At 46.7% G+C, this 21,721-nt stretch overlaps 1 protein-coding gene across 3 annotated transcripts in view; it reads right to left on the reverse strand.

The window, feature by feature from the left end:
- Positions 1 to 21,721, reverse strand: part of ATP9A (ATPase phospholipid transporting 9A (putative)) — a 135,633-nt gene that overhangs the window by 9,695 nt on the left and 104,217 nt on the right. For all 3 annotated transcript variants that reach the window (XM_030839108.2, XM_060285539.2, XM_030839109.3), the window contains exons 18-26: positions 20,428 to 20,598; positions 18,831 to 18,929; positions 9,719 to 9,808; positions 9,480 to 9,624; positions 8,602 to 8,666; positions 5,684 to 5,839; positions 2,497 to 2,561; positions 939 to 1,047; positions 239 to 296 (exon numbers count right to left, since the gene is read on the reverse strand). In XM_030839108.2, coding sequence (XP_030694968.1) covers positions 239 to 296; positions 939 to 1,047; positions 2,497 to 2,561; positions 5,684 to 5,839; positions 8,602 to 8,666; positions 9,480 to 9,624; positions 9,719 to 9,808; positions 18,831 to 18,929; positions 20,428 to 20,598 — 958 coding nt within the window. The remainder of the gene's footprint in view (positions 1 to 238; positions 297 to 938; positions 1,048 to 2,496; positions 2,562 to 5,683; positions 5,840 to 8,601; positions 8,667 to 9,479; positions 9,625 to 9,718; positions 9,809 to 18,830; positions 18,930 to 20,427; positions 20,599 to 21,721) is intronic.

Here is a 21,721-nt window from a genome sequence, read left to right on the forward strand (position 1 = left end):
TTTTCTCTGACTTCGTCTCAGTTAAGCGGACAGCACCACCTCACGTGTGACTCTGTGCCTGACGAGCAAGGCCTGAGAACCCGAGGAGGGGGCTCCCTCGGACACAGGGCCACACTCCTTACTGCAACCTCAGCACTCCAGCTGCTTCTCTTTTTGTTCTACAGACAAGAGAATGGTGAAGTTGACCCTGGGGCCAAGGCCAGAGCGTAAGACAACAGGTGTTTTCACCCGTCCTTACCTTGATAGATGCTGATCAAAACCCATATCAAGAATGTCTTGTAGGACAACGGCCGTCCCTGAATGAGAGAGAGGAAGACGGAGCGGGCTAGCGTGCGGGGCTCATCCAGGGCACGAGCCACCGTCAGGCCACCCTCCACCAACCAGACAAGGCAACCTGCCTGTTTTCGTCAAAACAGTGGCTCACACACGTCAAAATACATTAAAGAAACGACGTTTTTTAAAGAGAATTGATATTAGATGGAAATATTGGGTTGGCCCAAAAGTTCGTTCGGGTTTTCCCGTAAGATGTTATGGAAAAATCCGAACGAACTTTTGGGCCAACCCAATAAATCTGCTCTTTATCAAACACCCCTTGAGGACCAACAAATGCCATCACACACACACATTTTTCAGGATTGTACACAACAGCATTTCCAGGAACAGACACAAGTTGCAGCTACAAAATGGAACTGTCAGGGGCTTTTTAAAAAGGCATTAGGAGGTTTGTTTTAAAAGTTGACATATCACTGTACAGTTTAGTATTCTTTACATGTGCGTATCGTACTTTAAGAAAAGGCATATACTCCCACGCCTTCCTCTCAAAACAAAGCCACCAGTTCAAGTGTGTTCACATCAGACATGGAGGGTCTGTGTGAAATATGTTAAAACAGGGAGGGAGGGAGGGAAGAAGGAAGGAAGGAGGAGGGGGCTCCGTGAACCTTGAGGAGATCCTTGTAGAGCTCAGGGTACAGCATGGCAACTTCTGACTTCACATCTTTGTCCAGGACCAGAGAAAACACAGGAAACATGGTATAGATGGTGGAGTACCTGGGAGAAAAAAAAATCACCGCAGGTAATATGCAGCCAGTGGAGTACGAGCCATGTGCTGCCCCAGCCTCTGGAGCCCAATTTCCTTTCCCTCATTCAACTACTACGTACTGAGCACCTGGTATGTGTGCCAGGGCCAGTTCGAAGCACTGGACATTCAAGATGAAAAGCAGACCACAACGCCTGCCCTTGGAGAGCTTCCGTGCTCGTCGGTGAGTCAAAAAACAAATTCAGTAAACTATACCGTGTGCTGGAGGTAAAGTGCTGAGGAGGGAAATACAATGGGGAAGAGGGAATGAGACATGGGGCGGGGCGGTGCAATTTTAGAGAGGGTGGACAGGAGACGGGGCATTTGAGAAAACACCCACAAGAGGTAAGAGAGAGGCCATGCCAATATGCGAGGGAAGAGCATCCTAGGCAGAGAGAACAGCAAGTGCAAAGGCCCTGAGGTGGAAGCGTGTCTGTCCTGTTTGAAGAACAGCGAGGCTGCCAGTCTGGGTGGAGCTGAGTGGGTGAGGGGGAAAGCGAAGAGATGAGAACCAAGAGGGAAGAGGGGACCAGATCATGGGGGGGGGCCACATGGAGCACGGCTCAGGGAACCCCTGGTTCTATTCAGGCATGTTCTGCCACTCTTCCAGGACCTGACAAAGGACAGGCCATTTTTCCAATTAGAAGCAGGCAGAATTCCAGTGCCTACTCTCAGGCTGAACATAAGAAGATGGAAGACATACTTTTAAGACTCCACTGGGACCAGCCGGCCTCTCTGTGCTTCCCACCTTGGTAACCAGGGGAGCGCCCTGCCAGCATCTCTATCTAGGGCATGTGGTAACCAAACTCCACCTACCTGGGGAATTCAGAGACTGAGCACATCCTCTCAAAAGGTCAAAAGGAACGTCCTAAATTCCAGGTCAGGAACGGGGGGTGGGTTTGATAGCAAACGTAGCAACTGTCCAAGGGACAGCATGCCTCACAGGTCAGTGGCACGCAGCGGCCAAGCTCTATCAGGGGTAACCCGGAGAGAGCAAGGCTCTGGCCGCCTTAGAGACCCACCAGCAGGATGGTCCGCTATGGGCAGCCATGGCAGAGAGGGTACTTTCCAGATGCCCCTTCCGCTTTTTCTAAGACCCGTCAGTGATTTCCTAAGAAATCACAGTCTGAAGCTTCACTCTTGCCTGGTGTATCGATCAGCTGACAATCTCAGGCTCTCGTGGGCGAGCATTCTTCAACCGTCAGGTATGAATGGACCACGAACAGATCGGACTCTGCATCCGCAATTTGGTTAAGGGCTTACCAGTTCAAAAACGTATTCATTCGAGAAGGTTCTAAACCAGACTGCCAGACCTGCCTCGACTTGGGGACTGAAGGGTCTTCACATGATGCTTCCTCCTTCTTCTGTGGCATTTTAGGGAGGTTTCATTAAAAATTAATACCTTGCCTGGACTTCCTTACCCAATGATGAGGAATCCTTGATAGAGAGGAACGGAGGCAAAGTAAAACACGGAGGAAAAGACAGCCTGTGCCGAGGAAAAAGGAGGATGTTACCAAAAACCATGACCAAAGCCCTTGTGTTTGTATCAGAAAAATAACAGCCAACGCTTACCAAGCACTTATTTTACACCCACACGGTCACGGTGCTTTAAGTATATTAGCTCATTTAATTACTACAGCAACCCTGTGAAGGAGGTACTGTTATCATCATCCCCATTTTACAGATGAGGGGAGTAGGGCACCGAGAGGTTAAGTGACTTGCCCAAGATAGCACAGCTCATAATAGCACAGAGCACAGAGTCACACCGGAGAGTTTAGCTCCAGGGTCCACTCTCAGCTCCTCTGCAAACATTTATTAAGTTACACAAGCTGGACCTGGAAATACTTTGTATCTGATCTCAGTGAATCTCCAGAAGAACGCAAGAGATCAAGTCCTAATATCCCTTACATTTTACAGCAGGGGAAACTGAGCACATAAATGGCCCTGCGGGACTCAAGCCCAGTTCTGTCTCCAGAGCCCACACTCCTGACGGCTCGGAATTACCACCTCACTGGGTGTACAATCGATAAACGAGTTGGTGTACGTATTGGAAACAGGTAGGGGAAAATATCCTCCGCTGTGAGGATATGCACCAGTTTCCCTGGAGGGTAGGACCGCAGAGAAGGCTTCACTTCTCATAGTACATGTTTCACTCTTCTTGGAAATTTTTACAAAGAGCCCACAACCTGCTACTTTTGCAATTAGACAAAAGCAATAAAGATATTTACGAACCCCTACTGAAATGTCTGCTTCTGGATTTGGAAAATATTAGCTACTGGCAGTGAAAAGGAGGCTAGGGAGATAAAATCAGGCTTGATGCTCTGTAACTTCCTTCTCTGAACATCTACCGGCCAACAGAAGCAAAGTGACCTCAAAGCTAATTTCTATCAGTATAAAACCTACAGGAGGCCAGGGACAACTGTTGCCTAAAGGCTTTTTAAAAACCGAACGTGGAGGAAAAGGCTGGGCCAGGCTAGTGGTTAAAAAGAGCGTGGGACCGAGACCCCTTCCCCTTATCACCTGCTGTGGGTGTTTGCTTGGCATAGAGCTTGGAACACAGGTGGCACCTAGAGCCACGGTCACGGGCAGCCCCGGCCACACCCGGCCGTGATTTCAGAACTGAAAGGTGAAATCCGTTTTTCAAATGACTTCTCACCCAGGCTGGGCCACTGCACAGGAAGGATGGTTATAAAGACGTCAAGAACCTGGTGTTCAGTTTTACAGAGCAACACCAGGAGCCTCTTTCTCCAAAAGGGCCAGACTGACCATAACGCCTTCACCCTGGAAAGAGCACTGTGCAAAATAAAAATGCGATGTCTTCGTCTATCTAAGGGCCCACTGTCAAGGTGCAATGCGAACCGGACTTGCTCTCAGCCAGTCACTTTCAGCACAGTGGACAGGGTTAAGGGCGTTTTTTTGGCTTTTTTTTTTTTTCTACAGCACAAAGAACAATTCCTCATGCTAGAATTTTTTTTTCTGAATCGATGTTCACGGTAACATACAGGCATTTCAGAAGTCAGCTCATCCAGGCCAGCTTTTGTGTGTTTGCCCAGGGACAAGCTGATTAATCTCCCGGTGATTAAAACCATGACATTATCCAGTTCAGTTGATGAGCTAACATAAGATAAAAGTACAGATGCGGTCTGATGAACCGTAGGAGCTGTTGGCGTTTAGACTGTGTTGATGAAAACCACTGTAAGGCTCCTTCACTCATAAATGCAATCGATCCTGAAAACATAAACCCCACCCCACCCCACCAAAGGCGTGGACGAGCCAGTGGAGGGTGAATTCTCAGGTACACCAGGCAGCACCACTCGGCCCTTTAAGGCAGGGTGTCTTTCATGTATGATTAAACACCTTTCCCACAAATTAAAACATCACCTTAGGTTTATGCATTAGGCTGTTTTGTTTTTATTAATAATGGTAAGGGCGCCTTCTGCACTTGATGCCTTATAAAACTCTCTGCTTTTCAAAGTAGCCCTGTCTGAGGGGCAAGGGCCAAGATGCTTGGATGGAGTGATAGAGAAGTCTGATGCCCACTTTACAGGTGGAGAGACTGAAGCCCAGAGTGGTAACGTGACTTGTTCAAGGTCTCAGAGACACCTGATAATATGGGTTCCAAGATGTCCCGGGCCTATGGTTCTCACCACTTAACTGGGGGTATTTTTCACCTAAACGCCCAAGGAGGAAGGTCAGCCAATAGTTTTTCAACACCCAAAATGCTTCCTTTCCCTCCCTTTGGCCTCCTTCCTAATACAACTTCATTGCCACAGCCTGATGACAGACTTTGAAGGAGCTGGGGAGAGAGAAGATGGGAAAATACCTTACACATTCTAGAATCCTTTTGTGAAAAAGCAAGATGTAACTCCCTGAGAGGACTGACGATTGGGATAACTACGCTGGATTCCCAGCCAGGCTGCACCGGAGGCAGAAGCGAGATGCCCTGGGCTGCGCCGCCCTCGCTAAGCGCCCCCCTGCATGTGGAAGCAGCAGCTGGCCCTGTGGATAGAGGGCGGAGGGGCACACCTGCATTAAGACCACAGGTACCGGAATCCCCTGCCTGGGTAGACTAAATCCCTGAGAGACACTGCACCGATTTCTTGCCCACACTGGGCCTCAGCCTCCCCATCTGCAGAATGGGCACAGGCTACAGTGAGGACTACAGGTGAGCCCGCAGTGTGAACAAAGCTTAGCCTGACGCCCAGGGTACAGGAAGCACTCAAGAAAAGCAAGTCATTCTTCTTTTGGGGCTGCTCTCTGTAGATCCTTGCTTCTGCATGTGGAAAACTTAGGGCCGGAGTATTCACTCGGCATTTAACTCTGCCTCTTTGCCTCTGGCAAACTGAGGATAACGACTCACCCCAATATGAGCACCCGGGTCACTTACACTACCGCCCACTTTGTGCCAAGCCCTGGCAAGGCTCACATCGGCTCCGCACAGCAAGCACAGTCTTCGCCCCCAACACAGGAAGGCTTCGGGGCGGCCACTCCAAGCTCTATCGCCCAGAATGTGGCGGGGTGGGGGGGGGGGCATTGAAACAGCTCCAAAGTGGAGACTGATTCTCAGGCCCATGGCAACCACACAGCCGTGCGCACCTGCCCACCCACCTGCATGGTGCTGATGCAGAGGCTCCTGTGGATCACAAACTGGCTGAGGGCGGCCGAGCGCTTGTAGCTATTCCGGCCATGCACCATGAGCAACCGGCCAAGGTGCTTGAACTGAGTGATGGAGAAGTCCGCAGCCAGCGAAGCCTGTTTTCCTTCCTAAAATCCGACAAAATTGGGCACCGTCAGGAGCACGAGAGGTCAAGGCACTTTTTTTTTTTTTTGGAATTTAAAAAGCAAGAAACTGTAAGGAGATTTTTGAAGAACTTCAATATAGAGGTTCTTTGGTTTCCAGCTATACACGGTTGGTGGTCTGAGTCTAAATTTGATTTTAAAAGAGGAATTTATTGAAATAAAAAACATTCATAAGCGCAGATACTCATAATTGGGAGGTCAAACGGATCTAGTATTAAGCCCTGGGGGTTAGGCCCAACCCATAATGTGTATCAGAAGCAAAGAATCATTCTCAGATAGGCATTTAGCACTCAGCTCAGTTCAGAGTTAAACATACGGGGGAGGGGGCACAGCTCATGCTACCAACAATACTAAACTGAACATTCCCGAACATACAGCTCTGCATGTTCGTAGAACTGGAAATAATCTCTAGTGCAGCCATATTATGGGATTCTCTAATTTTAAAAGGCACATGACAGATGCCACTAATGGGACAGATGGACATCACAGCCTCCTGGTGCGACGCGACAGGAAGGCACCAACTTCCCTTATGTGCTCCTCACACCAAAAACGCAGAACCTGAATCCGATCCATCCGACCCACAGACGTCGTGGGAGGTTCCACAGCCGCCCCAAATGCTTCCAAAACATCAAAGTCATGAGACACACTGCCTCCCCCCACAAAAGAGTGAAGAGACATGAAGACACGGGAATAAATGCAGTGCGCGACCCTTCACTGCTTCATGGAGATATCTTTTTGAACACCTTGAGGACAACTAGGGAAATGAGACCGTGAATATTACATAACATTATCATATCAATGTTACACTTGGGGTGATGCTGTTATTTTGCTTAGGTAGAAGAATATACCTGTTCTTAAGAGATCCAAGCTGAAGTATTTAGGGGTAACGTATCCGCAACTTACTTTCAGCTGATTCTGAGAAAGCGGGAGAGAGGGGAAGGAAGAGCAGAGGGAGAATCCTGCAACTGTTTACAACTGGGAAATTACAGCGAAGAGCGGACAGGTGCTCACTGTTCTATTTCAACTTTTCTGAAGGAGTTACATTTTTCAAAATAAAAAAGGTCCAGGCAACGTACAAAATGGTGGATCTGCATCTTTTGATGTATAAAGAAATCTAAGATGTAACAGATTTAGGCAAGCTGCGTTTAAAAAAAAGCATAGTATAACGTTTTAAATTTTACATTCTATGTGGAAATACTGTATATACATGTGTAAGATGTGTGTATGCATATATATGTATTTGTGTGTGTATATATAATATTATATATATACCCATAACTATTAGTATAGAAATAGACAAAAATTCTGGAAGAATAACCAATGTTACTAGTTTTATACCGCCATCTAAAAGAAAAGATGCACTTTATCCATTTCTAAATTGTTTCGGGGTTTTTTTTTTTTTTTACAGTGAGCACTTTTTACTTTTAGACTCCAAAAACCAAAGGAATCAGAATATAATTCTGAACAGAAGGGAAAATGTTTTAGTACTATCAGCATCGTGTAAAGAATTCCATCTACCAAACTCAAGTGTGCTTCTTAAAACCTGCATTAAAGGAATCCATACAGATTTCAGACATAACAACTCCTTCAAGGATCACTTAACTCTGCAATTTCAAGTAACTGTCAACTGGATGAGAACCAGAAAACCAGGAAAAAAAAAAAAAGATGGAAAAGAAAAAACATTTTTGGAAATTCCAAATGCAGGAATGTATGGAAGGAAACACATAAGGGAGCATCTCCTGCCCTCACTCTCGGCCTCTGTACTCTTACTTTACACACTGTGCTAACAAACGTGGCGACCAGTCTCCTTGCCTACAGTCACCGCAAGATCACAAACGAGAGAGGGCAGGGTAAACTATACACGGCTGGCACACAGTTGACAGGGAAGGAAAGAGGAAAACTACTATACTGTAACACACAAACTTAGCCTTTTAATGAGGGGCAGGACTTCCCTGGTGGCACAGTGGTTGGGAGTCCGCCTGCCAATGCAGGGGACGCGGGTTCGATCCCTGGTCTGGGAGGATCCCACATGCCACGGAGCAACAAAGTCCGTGTGCCGCAGCTACTGAGCCTGTGCGCTACAGTCCGCAAGCCACAACTGCTGAGCCTGCATGCTACAGCTACTGAGGCCCACGTGCCTAGAGCCCGTGCTCCGCAACAGGAAAGGCTACCGTGGTGGGAAGCCAGTGCACCGCAACGGAGAGTAGCCCCCGCTCGCCACAGCTGGAGAGGGCCCGCGCGCAGCAAGGTAGAACCAACACAGCCAAAAATAAATAAATTTTAAAAATAAATAAATTTAATGAGGGGCAAACCACGCCACATTCTTCCATAATCCGCAAGAGATCACCCCACAGTGTGATAACTAATGCTTTTACTGACAACACTCCCAGGAAAGCGTTTGAAGTACATTCGCTGCACCCTAAGAATGTAGCAAAACACTTTAAAAAATTAGGTTTTGGCAAGCAAAGACTCAGCATTTGTCTGTAAGATAACAGTGATAGGGATCTGTGACTTGCAGATTGTAATACCAGGTAATTATGATACATGATTCCTTATGCTCTGTAATTGTAATCTAGAATTTCCAGAAGCATTAAAGCTGTGTCTTGGAGGGAAAATGAAACTCCAGCTGGTGGAGCAACTCCCAGCTAACGACACAACCACTTCACATCCTAACGACAACCACTCGGCAGAAATCAGCACACACGCCCCCCACCCCACGGGCTCACCTTTCCCTCGACACCCACACCGCAGTCAGATTCTTGGATCATACTGACGTCATTGCCTCCATCACCTGCGGGTCACCCAGACCAGAGAGAAGAGCCAGGAGATTAGGGAGAGAGGCAAGAAAAATAACCTTGCTTTTCGCTGCTACTTCAAATAATCATACACGTGCTGCCTCTCACTGCATGCTAAGTGTCTTTTCTGCTCTGCTCCACCTAATCGCTCCAGCAACCTGCAGTAACACGTTCTTACTTTACAGGCAGAGGAGCTGAGAGTCAGAGGAACCAGGTGACTGGCTGAGGGTCCTGGCCATTGAGTCACTGAGCAAGGGAACTGTGTCCATGCCACGTGGGCACTTACAACACCGCACGCCCTGCCTCCAAGGTGTGGGTGTCTCGCCGTTGTCAGCAATGACAGACGTCGCACGTAGGCAACGCTGACTGCGAGTGCAGCGAGCGCTTCTTAAATGCTACTGCCCCTCTGAATCCTCCTAAGCACCATTTGAGAGAACCACTGTTACTCTCCCCTTCCACCAATGAGCAGACAGGCTCAGCTGGGGGAAGGAAGCCCTCCGGGACCCTCAGCTGGGAAACACCAGCAGTTTGGACCCAGATTCCTCTCCGCAGTGTGGTCTTAGCCCCCAGGCACTGCTGTGTCCCATGTCACCGGCAAAGGAAGCGCAAGCTAAGGAGGAAAGCCCTCAGCTTGCTTCTCGACTCTTTCTCAAAGCAAGATACTTTAAAAAATAATAATAATAACAAAAATAGGGCCAAAGGGGGAGGGGTGTCAATGTCACGGCCTGAATAAAGTGGCCTGGGAACCTGAACACCAGGACCCAAGCACGCCTGGGGAAGGTCGTCTGCGCAGGCGCGGCAGCCCCTACCTACTGCACACGTGAGCTTCCCCGTGCGCTCCTGGAGCAGGCGTACGATCTGGGCCTTCTGGGTGGGCGCGCAGCGGCAGCAGACCACGGCCGGGCACTGGCAGGCCAGCTCCATGAACTCGTACTCGTAGTACTTGAGGCAAACCTGGCGGGGTCAGGGAGAGGTGGTGCGTCGGCCAAGGCCCCTCCCACACGGCAGCTCCCGGGAGGAGCCTGCTGGCGGGGTTACCCGTGCCCACCTCCAGGGAGTCTCCGGAGATGACTAGGGCACAGTCGTGCTTCCTGCGGAAAGCGTTCAGCTCGAGGTGGGCCTCGCCGCGGTTGGTCACCTGGAAGGAAAGACAGGATGAAGGAGGCCTTGCTCTCCGGAGCTGGTGGAACAACAAACAGTGGCTTCCTGCAGCCTCGTGAAGACCATGGCCGCCGGCCCGGGCCCCCACCCCTCTCCTGCCCCCAGAGCCAGAGACGAATTAGATCCTGTTCGCTATGACTCTGTGGGAATCCGGAGGGCCTGTACGCCAACCATCCCCTCGCACTTCCCGCAGGATGGCTGTGACCCACATAATAAAAATAAGAGCACAAAGCCACTGTGCTTTCATTCTGTGCCAGGCACTGTCCAAATAAGCACTTTTCAAGCATTTTCACCCCATCTGTTTCTCACAAGGACCCTTCGAGGTGCATGATGGTAATAGTTCTACTTTACATCTAAGGAAACTGACACAGGGCAAGATTTGTTAGCCTGGCTACCGTGTCACAGCCCATCCACTTCAGAGCAGGCCTTGGAAGCCAGGCATCTAGCAGGGGCTTTTCTAAGAAGGCCCAGCTGTTAAATATGACACACTTTGGGGACCATACAGTCTGTCACAACTACCCAACTCCGCCGCTACAGTGCCAAAGCAGCCACAGACAATATGTAAACAGATGGGTAGATCTTGTGTTTAAATAAAACTTTATTTACAAAAACAGGTGGCCGGCACATGGGCTATAGTTTGCAACCCCTTAATTCTAGAGCATACAGTGTGTTCTCACTACGTGCAATAGTTATGTTCTGGAAAGTTGCTGTGAATACTGAATTAGTGATTTTTAAACCACTGCTCCTGGGGGAGGTACAGGGCTAGCTAGGCTCCTATGAGCCTCTGGTCACAATATTTTTGTCCATCAGTCAATACATAACCTCATTTTCTATGTGCCTCTGTTTAAAGACATCTTTGAAGATATGTATTGTTGAAATAAGTCAGAGAAAGACAAGTACTGCATGATATCACTTATATGTGGAATCTAAAAAATAAAACAAACTAGTGAATATGACAAAAAAGAAACAGACCCACAGATATAGAGAACAAACTAGTGGTTACCAAGTGGGAGGGGGAAGCAGGGAGGGGCAAGATAGGGTTACAAGCTACTAAGAGGTACACGCTACTATGTATAAAATAAGGGGCTGCTGGAGTCAAGATGGCGGTGCGGGGAGACGCAGAGTTTGCGTCTCCCCACAACTAGGGAACCTGCTGGACGCTGGTGGGGGACCTCAACACCCCAAGAGATGGGAGGAATGCTCAAGCGAACCAGTAAGACGTGGGGGGACTGAGGGGGGGAAGTGGAGGCCAGACAAGACCAGCGCCCCTGAGGGGTGGCTGCGAGGGGGGCGGGGTTCCCATGCCTGGAGGGACCCTCAGGGGCTCGGATGGGGGTGGGATGAACCAAGCGTCTCCCCTGCCCAATCGGCCAGGGAAGTCTGCCTTGCTCTCAGGCCGGGTCCTAAGTCCTCAGAGGCCCCCTCCAGGCCCCACCGGTCCTGGGGGTGTAGGAAGGAGGCCAGGGGAGAACAGGAGAGGCAGGCGGGAGAGGCCCTTGGGGACCGGAGGACAGCAGCAGAGGGCGTTTGCCCCACCCACTCGAGCCCTGCTGGGCTCCCAGGTGGGGCCCCCCACCCTCTGAGACCAGAGGCAGGAGGCACACCTGGGCCCCTTCTGTTCTGTTGAGCCTAAGCCCCACCCCCTACACCCCCAGGGCCTTTTCCAGCCCTGTGGGTCCTAAGCATAGGCCCTGCCCACCACCCAAACCCCACCCCTGCTTAGGCCCCACCCTCCACAGCCAAGGCCTTTTCCACCTTTTTCTTTTTCTTTCTCCTCCTCTTTTTTACTATTGTGGTTCTGTTTTACCTTCTGGTTGTTGTTTCATCCATATTTTTATTTTTATATTCTTTCTAACATATCTGTTAGTTTCCTAGTCTAATTTTATTTTTTACTTTGTTATTGTTCTTTTTTTTTTTTTTTTTTGCCACCCCACACGGCTTACAGGATCTTGGTTCATGAGCCAGGGGTTGGGCCAAAGCTCCTGTGGTGGGAGCTCCAAGTCTGAACCACTTGGACTAACAGAGAACCCCAGACCCCAGGGAATATTCACCAGAATGAGGTCTCCTGAAGGTCCTCATGTCGGCACCAAGACCCAGCTCTATACAACAGCCTACAAACTCCAGTTTTTGAAGTCTCAGGCCAAACAACAAGTAAAAAAGGAACAGAATCCCACGCATCAAAAAAAAAAAAAAAAAAAAAATGAGATGGCAAAAAAAATATGTCAGAGATGAAGGAGCAAGGTAAAAACCTACAAGATCAAATAATTGAAGAGGAAACAGGCAATCTAGCTGAAAAAGAATTCAGACAGTAAAGATGATCCTGAATCTCGGAAAAGAATGGAGGCACAGACTAAGAAAATACAAGAAATGTTTAACAAAGATCTAGAAGAACTAAAGGACAAACAGAGATGAACAACACAATAACTGAAATGAAACATACACTAGAAGGAATCAATAACAGAATAACAGAGGCAGAAAAACGAGTAAGTGAGCTGGAAGACAAAATGGTGGAAGTAACTGCCAAGGAGCAGAATAAAGAAAAAAGAATGAAAAGAATTGAGGACAATCTCAGAGACCTCTGGGACAACAATAAACGCACCAACATTCGAATTATAGGGGTCCCAGAAGAAGAAGATTAAAACAAAGGGTCTGGGAAAATATCTGAAGAGATTACAGTAGAAAACTTCCCTAACATGGGAAAGGAATTAGTCACCCAAGTCCAGGAAGCACAGAGAGTCCCATACAGTATAAACCCTAGGAGAAACACACCAAGACACATATTAATCAGACTAACAAAAATTAAATTCAAAGAAAAAATATTAAAGGCAGCAAGGGCAAACCAAAAAATAACATACAAAGGAATCCCCATAAGGTTATCAGCTGATTTTTCAGCAGAAACTCTGCATGCCAGAAGGCAGTGGCAGGATATACTTACAGTGAAGAAAGAGAAAAACCTATAACCAAGATTACTCTACCCAGCAAGGATCTCATTCAGATTCAACAGAGAAATCAAAAGCTTTCAGACAAGCAAAAGCTAAGAGAATTCAGCACCACCAAGCGAGCTTTACAACAAATGCTAAGGAAACTTCTCTAGGCAGGAAACACAAGAGAAGAAGCAGACCCACGAAAACAAACCCAAAACAATTAAGAAAACGGTAATAGAAACATACATATTGATAATAACCTTGAATGCAAACGGATTAAATGCCCCAACCAAAAGACACAGACTAGCTGAATGGATACAAAAACAGGACCCATATATATGCTGTCTACAAGAGACCCACTTCAGACCTAGGGACACATACACACTGAAAGTGAAGGGATGGGAAAAGATATTCCATGCAAATGGAAATCAAAAGAAAGCTGGAGTAGCAATACTTGTATCAGATAAAATAGACTTTAAAATAAAGACTGTTAGAAGAGATAAGGAAGGACACTACATAATGATCAAGGGATCAATCCAAGAAGAAGCTATAACAATTATAAATGTTTATGCACCCAAAATAGGAACACCTCAATAAATAAGGCAAATGCTAACAACCCTGAAAGTGGAAATCGACAGTAACACAATAATAGTAGGGGACTTTAACGCCCCACTTACACCAATGGACAGATTATCCAAACAGAAAATAAATAAGGAAACACAAGCTTTAAATGACACAATAGGTCAGATACATTTAATTGACATTTATAGAACATTCCACATGAAAGTGGCAGAATACACTTTCTTCCCAAGTGCACACAGAACATTCTCCAGGATAGATCACATCTTGGGTCACAAATCAAGCCTCGGAAAATTTAAGAAAACTGAAATCGTATCAAGCATCTTTTCTGACCATGTGATGAGACTGGAAATCAATTACAGGGGAAAAAAACTGTAAAAAAACCCACAAATACATGGAGGCTAAACAGTGCACTACTAAATAACCAAGAGATCACTGAAGAAATCAAAGAAGAAATTAAAAAATACATAGAGACAAATGACAACAAAAACACGATGACCCAAAACCTATGGGATGTAGCAAAAGCAGTTCTAAGAGGGAAGTTTATAGCAATTCAGTCTCACCTCAAGAAACAAGAAAAATCTCAAATAAACCATCTAACCCTACACCTAAAGCAACTAGAGAAAGAAGAACAAAGAAAACCCAAAGTCAGTAGAAGGAAAGAAATCATAAAGATCAGAGCAGAAATAGATGAAACAGAAACAAAGAAAACAATAGCAAAGTTCAATAAAATGAAAATCTGGTTCTTTGAGAAGATAAACAAAATTGATAAACCCTTAGCCAGACTCATCAGGAAAAAAAGGGAGAGGATGCAAATCAATAAAATTACAAATGAAAAAGGAGAAATCACAACTGACACGGCAGAAATACAAAGGATTATGAGAGACTACTACAAACAACTATATACCAATAAAATGGACAACCATGAATAAATGGACAAATTCTTGGAAAGGTGCAATTTTCCAAGACTGAATCAGGAAGAATTAGAAAATATAAACAGACCTATCACAAGTAATGAAATTGAATCTGTAATTAAAAATCTTCCAATAAACAAAAGTCCAGGACCAGATGGCCTCACAGGCGAATTCTATCAAACATTTAGAGAAGAGCTAACAGATTATTTTCAAACTCTTCCAAAAACTGCAGAGGGAGGAACACTCCCAAATTCATTCTACAAAGTCACCACCCTGATACCAAAACCAGAAAAAGGTATCACAAAAAAAGAAAATTATAGACCACTATCACTGATGAACATAGATGCAAAAATCCTGAACAAAATACTAGCAAACAGAGTCCAACAACACATTAAAAGGATCATACACCATGATCAAGTGGGGTTTATCCCAGGGATGTGAGGATTCTTCAATATATGCAAATCAATCAATGTGATACACTATATTAACAAATTGAAGAATAAAAACCACACGATCATCTCAACAAATGCAGAAAAAGCTTTTGACAAAATTCAACACCGATTTATAATAAAAACTCTCCAGAAAATGGGCATAAAGGGAACCTACCTCAACATAATAAAGGCCATATATGACAGACCCACAGAAAGCATCATAATCAATGGTGAAAAACTGAAAGCATTTCCTCTAAGATCAGGAACAAGACAAGGATGTCCACTCTTGCCACTCCTCTTCAACATAGTTTTGGAAGTCCTAGCCACGGCAATCAGAGAAGAAAAAGAAATAAAAGGCATACAAATTGGAAAAGAAGAAGTAAAACTGTCACTGTTTGCAGATGACATGATACTATACATAGAAAATCCTAGATGCCACCAGAAAACTACTAGAACTAATCAATGAATTTGGTAAGGTTGCAGGATACAAAATTAATGCACAGAAATCTCTAGCAATCCTATACACTAACAACGAAAAATCAGAAAGAGAAATTAAGGAAACAATCCCATTTACCATCACAACAGAAAGAATAAAATACCTGGAATAAACCAACCTAAGGAGGCAAAAGACTTGTCAGAAAACTATAAGACAATGATGAAAGAAATCAAAGATGACACAAAGAGGCGGAGAAATATACCATGTTCTTGGATTGGAAGAATGAATATTGTGAAAATGACTGTACTACCCAAAGCAATCTACAGATTCAATGCAATCCCTATCAAACTACCAACGGCATTCTTCACAGAATTAGAACAAAAAAATTTTACAATTCGTATGGAAACACAAAAGACCCTGGATAGCCAAAGCAATCTTGAGAAAGAAAAACAGAGCTGGAGGAACCAGGCGCTCTGACTTCAAACTATACTACAAAGCTACAGTAATCAAGACAGTATGGTACTGGCACAAAAACAGAAACATAGATCGATGGTACAGGATAGAAAGCCCAGAGATAAACCCACGCACATATGGTCACCTAATTTATGACAAAGGAGGCAAGAACATACAATGGTGGTTCTTCAATAAGTGGTGCTGGGAAAACTGGACAGCTACATGTAAAAGAATGAAATTAGAACACTCCCTAACACCATACACAAAAATAAACTCCAAATGGATTAAAGACCTAAATGTAAGACCAGACACTATAAAACTTTCAGAGGAAAACACAGGAAGAACACTCTTTGACATAAATCACAGCAAGATCTTTTCTGACCCACCTCCTAGAGTAATGAAAATAAAAACAAAACTAGACAAATTGGACCTAATTAAACTTCAGAGCTTTTGCACAGCAAAAGAAACCATAAACAAGATGAAAAGACAACCCTCAGAATGGGAGAAAATATTTGCAAATGAAACAATGGACAAAGGATTAATCTCCAAAATATACAAACAGCTCATGGAGCTCAATATCAAAAAAAACAAACAATCCAATTAAAAAATGGGCAGAACACCTAAATAGACTTTTCACCAAATAAGACATACAGGTGGTCAAGAGGCACATAAAAAGATGCTCAACATCACTAATTATTAGAGAAATGCAAATCAAAATTACGAGGTATCACCTCACGCCGGTCAGAATGGCCATTATCAAAAAATCTACAATCAATAAATGCTGGAAACGGTGTGGTGAAAAAGGAACCGTCCTGCACTGTTGGTGGGAATGTAAATTGATACAACCACTATGGAGAACAGTATGGAAGTTCCTTAAGAAACTGAAAACAGAACTACCATATGACCCAGCAATCCCACTACTGGGCATATACCCTGAGAAAACCATAATTCAAAAAAAGACATGTACCACAATGTTCACTGCAGCATTATTTACAATAGCCAGGACATGGAATCAACCTAAATGTCCATCAACAGATGAATGGATAAAGAAGATATGGCACATATATACAATGGAATATTATTCAGCCATAAAAAAACCCGAAATTATTTGTAGTGAGGTGGACGGACCTAGAGTCTGTCATACAGACTGAAGTCAGAAAGAGAAAAACAAATACTGTATGCTAACACATATATATGGAATCTAAAAAAAAAGGTACTGATAAACCTAATGGCAGGGCAGGAATAAAGACACAGACATAGAGAATGGACTTGAGGACACGGGGGTGGAGGGAGAAGCTGGGGCAAAGTGACAGAGTGGCATGGACATATATACACTACCAAACGTAAAATAGATAGCTAGTGGGAAGCAGCCCCATAGCACAGGGAGATCAGCTCGGTGCTTTGTGACCACCTAGAGGGGTGGGATAGGGAGGGTGGGAGGGAGGCTCAAGAGGGAGGGGATATGGGGATATATGTATGTATACAGCTGATTCACTTTGTTGTACAACAGAAACTAACACAGTATTGTGAAGCAATTATACTCCAATAAAGATCTATTAAAAAATTTAAAAATAAATAAGCCACAAAGATATATTGTACAGCACAGGGAATATAGACAATATTTTATAATTATAAATGGAATATAACTTTTAAAAACTGTGAATCAGTTGTGTTGCACACCTGAAACATATAATATTGTACGTCAACTACACTTCAATAAAAAAAATTTTAATTAAAAAAATATATTTATTATTGATTCATTAACACTAGACTCATGGCCAACAGGACCATGACTCATGCCTGGAGGAAGCTTATCTCCAGGAGGCTCATCACAGCCTTCCTGCACTCAGGGATATGGTCAGTTCTCAGCTCTGTGCTGGGGGCCATGTTAAACAGTGAAACTGCTAACAAAAAACCCCACAAAAATGCAAAAAACGTGGCACTGAGTAGACTGAAAAGGACCCTTGCGTCCACCTGAGAGCTGAGACAAGAAGGCAGAGCGGGCTTCCCTAGTGGTGCAGTGGTTAAGAATCTGCCTGCCAATGCAGGGGACACGGGTTTGAGCCCTGGTCCGGGAAGATCCCACATGCCGTGGAGCAACTAAGCCCGTGTGCCACAACTACTGAGCCCGGGTTCCACAACTACTGAAGCCCGCGCGCCTAGAGCCCGAGCTCTGCAACAAGAGAAGCCATCGCAATGAGAAGCCCGTGCATCTCAATGAAGAGTAGCCCCCACTCGCCGCAACTAGAAAAAGACCACACGCAGCAACGTAGCCAAAAATAAATCAATAAATAAATTTTTTTTTAAAAAGGCAGAGCGTCGCCCCTCTCCACCTCAGTTAGGAACTCACTCGTCAGATGACTCAAACTTTCCACTGCTGTGTATCCGTCCATATAGGGCTCTGAAAGCACCTCGAGTATTGATTTTCGGGTTACAAACAAGTTTTAGTGAGTGGGTGAATTTGCAAATACAGAATCCATAATGAGATCCACTGTATCTGTCTCTACACGATGCTGGTTGTGCTAGTCCCGAAACTGCTGGATTTCATAAAGCTTCAACGGGCTATAGACCAAAGGCAGGGGTATGGGGGGAGACCCCCAAAACATCCAGATCCAGTTGTTTGGCTTGGTAGCTCTGATGACAGATAAGTAGGACCACCACATCTGGCCCCAGAGGGGACCTAGTGCCCCTCCCAACTCCCAACTCAATAAGGCCAATCACCGTCCTTGGCTTCAAGCCCTGGAGCAGCTCCTTGTGCCCGCACTGCTTGGGCCAAGCGCTGGCCACCAGGGCAGGGAATTCTCATTTGCCACCCAACACGCCTCCTTCTAAAGGTTCCTCAAGGGTTGCCTTCAGGAGGGAAGACAGGCCAGTATCTGCGATCTGGAACTGATTTCCTACCCAAGGAGTTGGCTTTGAAGGGTTCAGGGAAATCCCAGACTTGTATGTACAATTTCACACGTATGAGCTCATCTGCATCCTTCACGCTGATCATACCTAACTCCCGTCAGCTCCTCAAAGGGACCACAGCCAGCACCGGGTAAAGAACACAGATTAACATGGGGCGGTAACCAGGCGCTCCTGCACCACCACCGGCAGGAATCGTTGAGCCTCGCCTGGGTCATTCAGTGATCCCACCCAAACCAACGACGTGAGCTCCCGCCACCACCACCCCCCCCCCCAGGGATCCAAGCGAGGCTATGAGGCTACAGGGCAAACGGCAGCATCACCCCACAGGGCCCCAGAGCAGACAACGCTTTACCAGCCGAAAAACGTGGATGTCTTGGTTTCTGGTCACCAGATGTGCATTCTTTGCTGTGCATGTAGCTGTCTCCAGCTTGTCCCCCGTCAGCATCCAAACCTGAAATTACCGCATGGAAGGGGTCCCCTTGGTTAGCGTTTGAGGCTAGCCTGTCGCCTGTGTCAGCCGAGTTTCCAAACACATCGAGCTGAACTTGATACGTTCCATTTACCTCCTTGAGGCCTACAATGTCCCCAACGAACCACAGGAAAGGCCCCAGTTCAAGGGCTTCAAGACCTTGGGCGTCTGCCGCTGGTGGTAGCAAAAGCTGGTGTGGCACTTTTGAAAAACTGGCCACGTGCTGCAGTAGACGTCGCGAAGCTCAGCCTCTGCCCTCCTAATCCCCGTTCCGGAACCTTTTCTTAAAGCAATAAATAATCTCAAAGAAGGGGAAGGCTGTATGGTCACTTCCATGTCCCACAGGAAACACTGATTTGTCACGTTCCACAGGTCTTTCTACGCGGCCGGATGCCCCCGAGCAATCTCAGGGGGCTGAACCCTAACTAAAACGCCGACAGTAAACGTGCCAGGTCCTTCCTCGCCTCGTAACTGAGCACTGTGCGCCTCAGTGTGGCGGGCTCAGAGAGGGTAGGTGACTTGCCCAAAGCCACAGAGCTAGTTCCTGTCCCGACCAGGCCCAGAACCCAGGTCTTCAGAGTCTAAACGGATGTGCTTCCTACCCTGCTGATTCACCCATTAACCCTCTGCTCCCAGTGGGGAAGTGGGGTGGGGGCCTTAGAGTCATCGGACAAAGGATATCTTGGCAGCAGGGGAAGCGCAGGAAAGAAAATAACCACAAAGGTTCCCCGAGTGTTCACCGTGCCGGGCACCTGTTAAGTGCTGTGCGTTGTTCCTTCACAGTAACTTTACGAGGTGGGAAACGGAGGCCCAGGCCTCATCCGTCCTGCTGACATCGCCCCGCTCAGCTCACGGGCACTCGCGCCAGATGCGGGCCCAAGGATGCAGCCCAGAGCTGCTCTGGGCAGAGGCAGGCAGCTTAACCTACGTTATTTTCAGGAGCTTCTAGCCGAAGAGTTTGCTAATCCCTTGCTTGGGTCCGCAGAGATGGAGCCCGCTCCCCAGACGCCCTCTACTGGCGTCTCCGGATTAAACTACCAGATATGTACTTTTTGGCCCCAAACAAGAATGTAAATACGGCAGTTCGTTGGGGCAGATGGTCACTCTGTTGGGTGGTCATTCAGTTACCCAGACCAAAACACAGATCGGTTGGCTGGCCGGACACTCAACAAGAATATAACAAACACCGCAAATGCGCGGGACACAGCTGGTCCTGAGAGCTAAGGAGATGCTCTCGGTCCTGTCTCCATGGAGCCCGGCAGCAAACGCGGACACGCAAGACGTCTGCCACAGCTGTCGAGGATGGGAGGGCTACAGGTCACTGTCCGAGCCCGGCTCCCTGTCACTATTTCCGTCCTCGGCCCCGCCTCCCCCCATCTCTAATTTTCACCCTCCGCTGACGGGATCACTGGTCTAAGTCTGGAAGTCACTGCCGTGTGGCAACCTATTTCAGCAGTGGGTCCAGGCAGGCTCACCCTACCTTGATGCCGGCGTTCCTCAGGGTCTCCAGGGTGGGCCTCACGTCCGCCTGGAGCTGGTCCTCCACCCCTGTCAGGCACAGCAGCTCCATCTCCATCTCCAGGCTCTCGATCACTGTGGCCACTTTGAGGGAACGGTCGTGCACACTCAGCTTGGCCTGGACATAGCGGGCCTGGGACACACCAGGGGACACTGTCACCACTTAGGATGGAGAGGTGCAAGGCGGACCAACGGGCAGTGGGAGCGTCTCATCCCCCACACAGGGCAGGGACCCCAGCACCTGGGTGAACCTCAAAGGGGTGAAACTGAGACCTCCAGCCTCCTTCCCAGTTCATCAGTCCAGACGCTGGAACTGGACAGACCGGAGCTCCACCCTTTGCTCTACACTCACCTGCTGTGCAACTTCTAGCAGGTCACTTAACTTCTCTGAGCCTCAATTGTTTTCCTCCCCGAAGAGGCAATAACGGCCCCAACTTCACTGGGTTTTTACAAGGATTAGTACAACTCGAGACCTCAAAAGACGGTAGATTCTCCCCACACAGCATATGCTCTGTAACCAAGAACTCTTGACCACCAGGTTGTCTAAAGACAAAGTCTTACTTCCAAAGCCCATCGACCCAACCCTTCTGTTTATCCCCTCTTTAGGGTGTTAACAAAGATACAGCAGTCACAAAGCGTATGCCTTTAAAACTGAAAGAAAGGTAGAATTTTATCAGGGCTAGAACTCTCGTTAAATAAAACTTTACAAAGAACTCAAGCACATAAAAGTGACAGACCCGAGCACAGTTTCTCTGGGTGGAGCAGGACAAGGGCCGCAGAAGCCTTTCCCCCAACCTGGTCTCTCTCCCCTTCAGTCACGTGTAAATACATTCATTCAGCTTTGTGCCAGGACTGGGGGTACAACAAGGACCCTCCCCCTCAAGGAACACACAATCCATGGGATGAGATGACAATTAACAAGACATATTTATACTGGAAGCCTTGGCAGTGAAAGTCAATGATCGAGTTCAAATCCAACATTTTTTACAGCTTAAAAAAGTCAGGGCTTCAAGAAGGTTTACAGTTTCAAATTTGAAGGTTTCATTTCATATTTTTCAAAAGGTTTATAATGACTATCGTTAAGTGTTGGGGTACAAGGGCAAACCAAACTGATAAAGTCTCTGCTCTCAAAAAGATTTTATTCCAGAAAGAAGCTATCAAAAAGAATGTGAGGGCTTCCCTGGTGGCGCAGTGGTTTAGAGTCCACCTGCCGATGCAGGGGCCACGGGTTCGTGCCCCGGTCCGGGAAGATCCCA

This window comes from Globicephala melas, chromosome 15 (genome assembly GCF_963455315.2).
Source record: "Globicephala melas chromosome 15, mGloMel1.2, whole genome shotgun sequence".
NCBI classification, from domain to species: Eukaryota; Metazoa; Chordata; class Mammalia; order Artiodactyla; family Delphinidae; genus Globicephala; species Globicephala melas.